The 6,000-nt window shown below is 47.6% G+C and overlaps 1 protein-coding gene across 3 annotated transcripts in view; it reads left to right on the plus strand.

Moving 5' to 3' along the window:
- DCAF12 (DDB1 and CUL4 associated factor 12) overlaps positions 1-5,556 on the plus strand; it is a 29,883-nt gene extending 24,327 nt beyond the window's left edge. For all 3 annotated transcript variants that reach the window (XM_058672947.1, XM_058672946.1, XM_004581041.3), the window contains exons 6-9: positions 106-171; positions 1,197-1,359; positions 4,314-4,492; positions 4,839-5,556. In XM_058672947.1, coding sequence (XP_058528930.1) covers positions 106-171; positions 1,197-1,359; positions 4,314-4,492; positions 4,839-4,997 — 567 coding nt within the window. In that variant the 3' untranslated portion in view covers positions 4,998-5,556. The remainder of the gene's footprint in view (positions 1-105; positions 172-1,196; positions 1,360-4,313; positions 4,493-4,838) is intronic.
- The last annotated feature ends 444 nt before the right edge of the window (positions 5,557-6,000 follow it).

Here is a 6,000-nt window from a genome sequence, read left to right on the forward strand (position 1 = left end):
GCCGTGATCTCTGTGGGATTCCCTGACCCTCAGTGTCCTCCCCTGCTCTCTCTGGGCTTTGGTTGCTGAGAATTAGAATTTAACCTGTGTTCACTGCTATTGTAGGAACTGGGAGCAGTGTCTCTGGATGGCTACTTTCATCTCTGGAAGGCTGAAAATACGCTTTCTAAGGTGTGGTGAACTTGACTCGTTGGCTTCACTTATAACTTAGCTTTAGGGTTAAAATACTCTTCATTCTGCCTGAGACTTTTTGTTCCTACCTAAAACGTGCCCATTCTCCAGAGGTCTCGTCATGTTATTGCACTAGGCATGAAAGTTAATCTCACGTGCCTGCTTCGAAGGAAAGTCTCAGAGGAAGTTGGAGTCGCTGGGTTTCAGATGGACTTCCATGAGATTCCTTCTGTCAGTAGTGCTCTGACCTGCAGTGCCCTGGCGAATTGGCAGGTTTTGAGGGCAGTAAAACCTACTGTTAGGAATCGGTGACATCTGAGGATCAATGAAAATAAGAAAATCAGCTGTGAAATAATCAAGTCACAAGGGTGCACATGTGATACTTAGCAAGCCACTCTTGTGTAATGAGCCGCCACCTGAGTCATTTGCGCTCCTCGTCCTGGAGGCTTCTGCTGCTGCTCATTTCCATGGTAGGTTCTCCAGGAGTACTGATGGCTTCGTGCCACGGCAGCCTTTGTGATGCCTTAGCTCTGGTAGGCATCAACTGAGGACCTGCTAACTGACAGGGACTCTGGTCTGATGCACCCTCTGATGTGCCTCGGCCAGTCCTGTGTGTGTCTGTGCTTTCCCTGATGTGCTGCTCTCATGCAGGTTGGGAGTTGGGCTCAGGGTGGCTGGCAGTCAGCCCCTATCGCCTCTCAGCCTTTTGGCTAGTAGCAAGAGTGGAAATCAGTCCCTGCATTTGAAGAGCAGAGAGGAGGGGGACAAAATGCATTTGTGGGACTGTTCTTGGAAATAATTTGTAGATGTTGGCCTTTCTCAATGCTTCTGATTTTATAATCCCATGTGTGCCTGGATCTTATTTTTGTCACCCTCTCCTGTGTACCTAGGGGTGGGCTGGATGCTTACTTCCTTAATATCAGAACTCTGGCCTTCTCTGACTCTCTGGCTAATATAACAGGGAATCCCCCAGTGCCCTGCCTTACACTCATGATGCCATGCTTCTCTTCTTTCCCTGTTTTTAGCTCCTCTCCACCAAACTGCCGTATTGCCGAGAGAATGTATGTCTAGCCTATGGGAGTGAATGGTCAGTGTATGCAGTGGGCTCCCAAGCCCATGTCTCCTTCTTGGATCCACGTCAGCCATCATACAATGTCAAGTCTGTGTGTTCCAGGGAGCGAGGCAGTGGTAAGCATCTCTCAGAGTGTTCATCAAGCTTGCAGCTACACTGACTTTCATTTCCTGTGCTGATTTCCAACAAGTACAGTCAAACATCACTTAATGATGGGGATGTTTTCTGAGAAGTATGTGATTGTACAAATGTACAGTATTGCCACAGACTACCGTACAGGTGGACTATATGTATAGAACTATAGAATATATAGAGTAGATAAGCTAGATAGTATATGCAAGAGTGAACGTGATGTGTGTATAGCATGGCCTGTTGCTCCTTGGCTATGACAAACAGTACTGAGATTAAATCTTAACATAGGCGAAACAGTGCAACAAGAAATAAAAGACCCAAGATACACAAGGCTGCTGCTGACATCATATGATTACTAATTCATAGTAGACTTTTTTCTAATAAGTAGGAGTACACTTTAAACATCACAGTAGGGGAAGGTGCTTGGAGGCATTGCTTCCACTTAGGAGTGTGTAGTTGAGATTCCGGACATTCCACATCCAGTGCAGCTTGACCGCGAGAGGCAGCAGGTGATAGCACAGATATTTTGGTCCCTGATACCCACAGGCGAGACCTGGATAAGTTAGGGCACCCGGCTTCGCAGCCATGGCAGTGGACTGGGCCAACAGGTAAAAAGACATCTCCATCTTTCTGTCTCTGCCTTGCAGATAAAAAAGTGAAAGTTAACACTAAATTAAAAGTATAGAAGAATAAAGATGTAAAGCACAGTGTTGTGATTGGTTGTTATCAGCCATCTTGTATTGTTCTTAAAAAGAGAAGCTGTACTAATTTACACAGTTGGTGGAAAATGTGTAGTTATAGCAGCTGCATTGTGAACACGTAAATCAGAGTGAAGGTGCCATCAGCAGCTAATGCAGCACCAGGAGACGTTGTAACCTTTGGGACACTGCTGTGTGTGTGTGCAGCTGTTGGCCGGAGGCATCACACAGCAGGCGGTGATGATCATCTGAATGCAGCATGTGGGGACCATAAGTGCATGCATATGGCAGCAGGGTTTCAAACATTACAGACAAATGTGTGGCCACCAAGCAAGATGTTAGCCTTGGTTTCTGTCCTGTGGTCATTGTTCACTGGTACCTTGCCTCAGCTACTGTTCTGCTATGGTCAAAGGACATGGGAGAACATTTAGGGGTGGTGGATACGTTTGTTACTTTGATTAGTGTTGTAGTCAAAACTTCGAATTTATATTTAATGTGCAGTGTATGCTATGACAGTGGTACTACACTAAAGCTGAAGCAATGAGTTCTGTCATCTGGACAAATTGGGCTTGAGCCTTGGTCTCTTATAATAGCATATTCCGCATAGAGCACCCTTGTTTATTGCAGGGAAAAAGAGAAATGTAGGTTCTTTAAGATTTCAGTGTGCTTTTTCCTGACATTTCATCCTACCAGCAGCCCTGTGGGAAACAGGTAGGAACAGAGATTATTAACCCATTTTCAGGTGTGACTTAGCCCCAGTATGGTTACATAACCTGACATAAGGTTGGAAAAGGAAGGATAGGGATCAGAATTAAGGTCTTCCAATTTAGCAACCTATTTTTTATTTTTTAAAGGAAGGGCACATTTACAGAAGGAAGGAGAGACAGAAAGATCTTCCATCTGCTGGTTCATTCGCTAAATGTCTGCAACAGCTGGAGCTAAGCCAATCCGAAGGCAGGAACCAGTAGCTTCTTCCGCGTCTCCCATGTGGGTGCAGCATCCCTCACACAGGGGACGGGTCCCAAAGCTTTGGGCCGTCCTCCACTGCTTTCCCAGGCCAAAAGCAGGGAGCTGGATGGGAAGTGGAGCAGCCAGAACATAAACTAGTGCCTTTATAGAAGCTCAGCACTGGGCCCAGCATGGTGACCTGGCGGCTGAAGTCCTCACCTTGCATGCACCAGGATCCCATATGGGCACCGGTTCTAGTCCCAGCGGCCCCGCTTTCCATCCAGCACCCTGCTTGTGGCCTGGGAAAACAGTATAGGGCGGCCCAAAGCCTTCAGACTCTGCACCTGTGTGGGAGACCTTGAAGAGACTCCTGGCTTCAGATTGGCACAGCTTCAGCCACGTGGCCACTTGGGGAGTGAACCATCGGATGGAAGATCTTGCTCTCTGTTTCTGCTTCTCTCTGTGTATCTGCTTTTCAAATAAAAATAAAATAAATCTTTAAAAAAAATGCAGCATTGCAGACTGCAGCTTTGCTGACCACAATCCTGTCCCCTTATTGTATTTATATTTAAATGAGTGTGTGTATGTGTGCATGCGCACACAGGACTGGGCCAACCCAGAGCCAGGAGCTTCATCTGGGTCTCCAACATGAATGTAGGGGTCCTAGTGTTTATTAAGCTACCCTCTGCTCTGTGCCAGAAGGCATCTTCAGGTCCCATGCAATTGTTTCGTTCCTGGGTGCAGCAGTTGCTGTCTGTACTCTGTGGTGATTAGATATCTAAAGTTCACCCTGTGCTGAGGGAGAGCACTCTTGTCAGCTGAAGATTTGGGATCTTTGTCACCTTCCTAACACACCTAGTACCAGCCTAAGACCTCTGCAGTGCCTTGTTAATGATTTTAGGTCGAATGTAAGGCCATCCTTATTGATTTGGTGATGTTTTAATAGGCAGATTGTTCTCAATTACAGTTGAGACTGGAGACATACAGTGGGGAGGAGCTTAGTTAGGAAAGAGGAGTCCAGAGTGGAAGCCCGGAAGATGCAGGGGCACGCCTGTGGTCTTTGGCCACCGGCTTCATCAGCAGTGCAGCATTAACCTGGTACATGATGCGGCAGCATAGCCCCAGGCTTCTCTCCTTTTGCAGGAACTATGCTTGCTCTTGGAGAAGCATTGTCTGCCACGGGAAGCCTGGATGGGTGGGTCCCACGTGGTGTTGCAGTCAGCCGTAGACAGATTCAGGGCCAGCAGCCACGCTGCCGAGCTTACCCTTTGCCTTCCCTCCTTCTCTCCCAGGGATCCGGTCAGTGAGTTTCTATGAGCACATCATCACCGTGGGCACAGGGCAGGGCTCCCTGTTATTCTATGACATCCGAGCCCAGAGATTCCTGGAAGAGAGGCTCTCGGCTTGTTATGGCTCCAAGCCCAGACTGGCAGGGGAGAATCTGAAACTAACTACTGGCAGAGGCTGGCTGGTGAGTAAGGCCTACCTGTCCCTCCCCCTTCCCCAGCACCCCAGGCCACCCTGTAAGCAGAAAAGGATTTTGCTCTGATTTTACTTGATGTTGTGTTAACTGTGGTTAAACTGAGGCCCAGGAGAGCAAGTTGCCTGGTTAGTGTTCCTCCAGCTGTTCTGAGAAGACTTGAACTGTGCACAGTTCCTCTCTATGTTCAGTTGAAAACACAGGCCCCACTTTCCTTCTGGTTACAGATACAGGACCCCCTCCTCTTCAGGAGACCAGAGGCATTGTTGTCCCTGTGCCCCACGTCCCTCCTGGCCCCATGGCCTAAGTGTGCTGACCCGTCTCTGTCCTCCCACAGAATCACGATGAGACCTGGAGGAATTACTTTTCGGACATTGACTTCTTCCCCAACGCCGTGTACACCCACTGCTACGACTCGTCCGGCACGAAACTTTTTGTGGCAGGGGGGCCCCTCCCCTCAGGGCTCCATGGAAACTATGCTGGGCTCTGGAGCTAATGATTAATGACAACTAACTCTCCCAAAATGCAGAGATTTACACTAACTTCCCTCCTCGGTTTCCTTGTTTCTTTTGATTTACTTCCCAGTAGTGTGAGACTCTCATATTTCAGTGAGAACACCAGGGTTTGTCCATAGTTTAGGCGCTTGATAGGAAGACTGTACACAAATCTGAAGGGCTTTTCTTTTCTTTTTTTTTTATTTTCCTCCTTTGGTAATCAGAATTGTATTGTTTGTTTTTCTTTCTTTCTGGCTTCTCAACCAAACATTGCTGATCCCTGGTTGGTTGTTTTCTTTAAGTGACACACACTCTCCCCTCTAGCAGCTTCTTTAGGCTAAGATGACATGTCATTCTCACCCTTACTTCACTCTTGAGAGGTGGGGCTTCTTTATAATTACGTGATTGCTATCAGACTTTCTGTGAAAGTTTGAGAGCTGTGTGTGTGAGTGTGAGAGAGTGAGTGTGTGTGCCTGTAGGTGCAGTGTGTCACTGAAGTTACCTGGAGTGAGGATTCCTTGTAATTAAAATATTTATAAAAGAAACAACTTTATTCACCAAGTCCAGCTTTGGAGCTATTCTGTATCTTGTGTGTTATCGAGTCTAACACTGAATATAGGAAGGAGAAAGAAAGAAACATGCATCACCACTGGGAAAAAATCAAACTTTTTGGCTGGGAGCGCAGCCTTCCTGGAGCCTCCCATGCCAGGAATCCAGAATGATCCAGCCCTACCTGTCTTATTAGCTGTGTGTCTCCCAGGTGTGGACACTTGTATACAGGTGTCACTTCCGCTTCCCATCCACTGAGCCGGTGACTACTCCCCCAAAATGTCCGAGTCTGTATCCAGAGGCAGCTGTTGAGACTGCAGGGAGCGACTCAGGACTTCCCACTAGCATCCTCCGTCTCTCCAGCAAGACCTGACCTGTGTTTTACAGGCCAAGGCTAGAGGTCAGTGGTCTGCCAGTATTCATCTAGGCCCGTGAGCTTTAAGGGAATCCTTTGCC

Source organism: Ochotona princeps, chromosome 14 (assembly GCF_030435755.1).
Source record: "Ochotona princeps isolate mOchPri1 chromosome 14, mOchPri1.hap1, whole genome shotgun sequence".
Lineage (NCBI taxonomy): Eukaryota > Metazoa > Chordata > Mammalia > Lagomorpha > Ochotonidae > Ochotona > Ochotona princeps.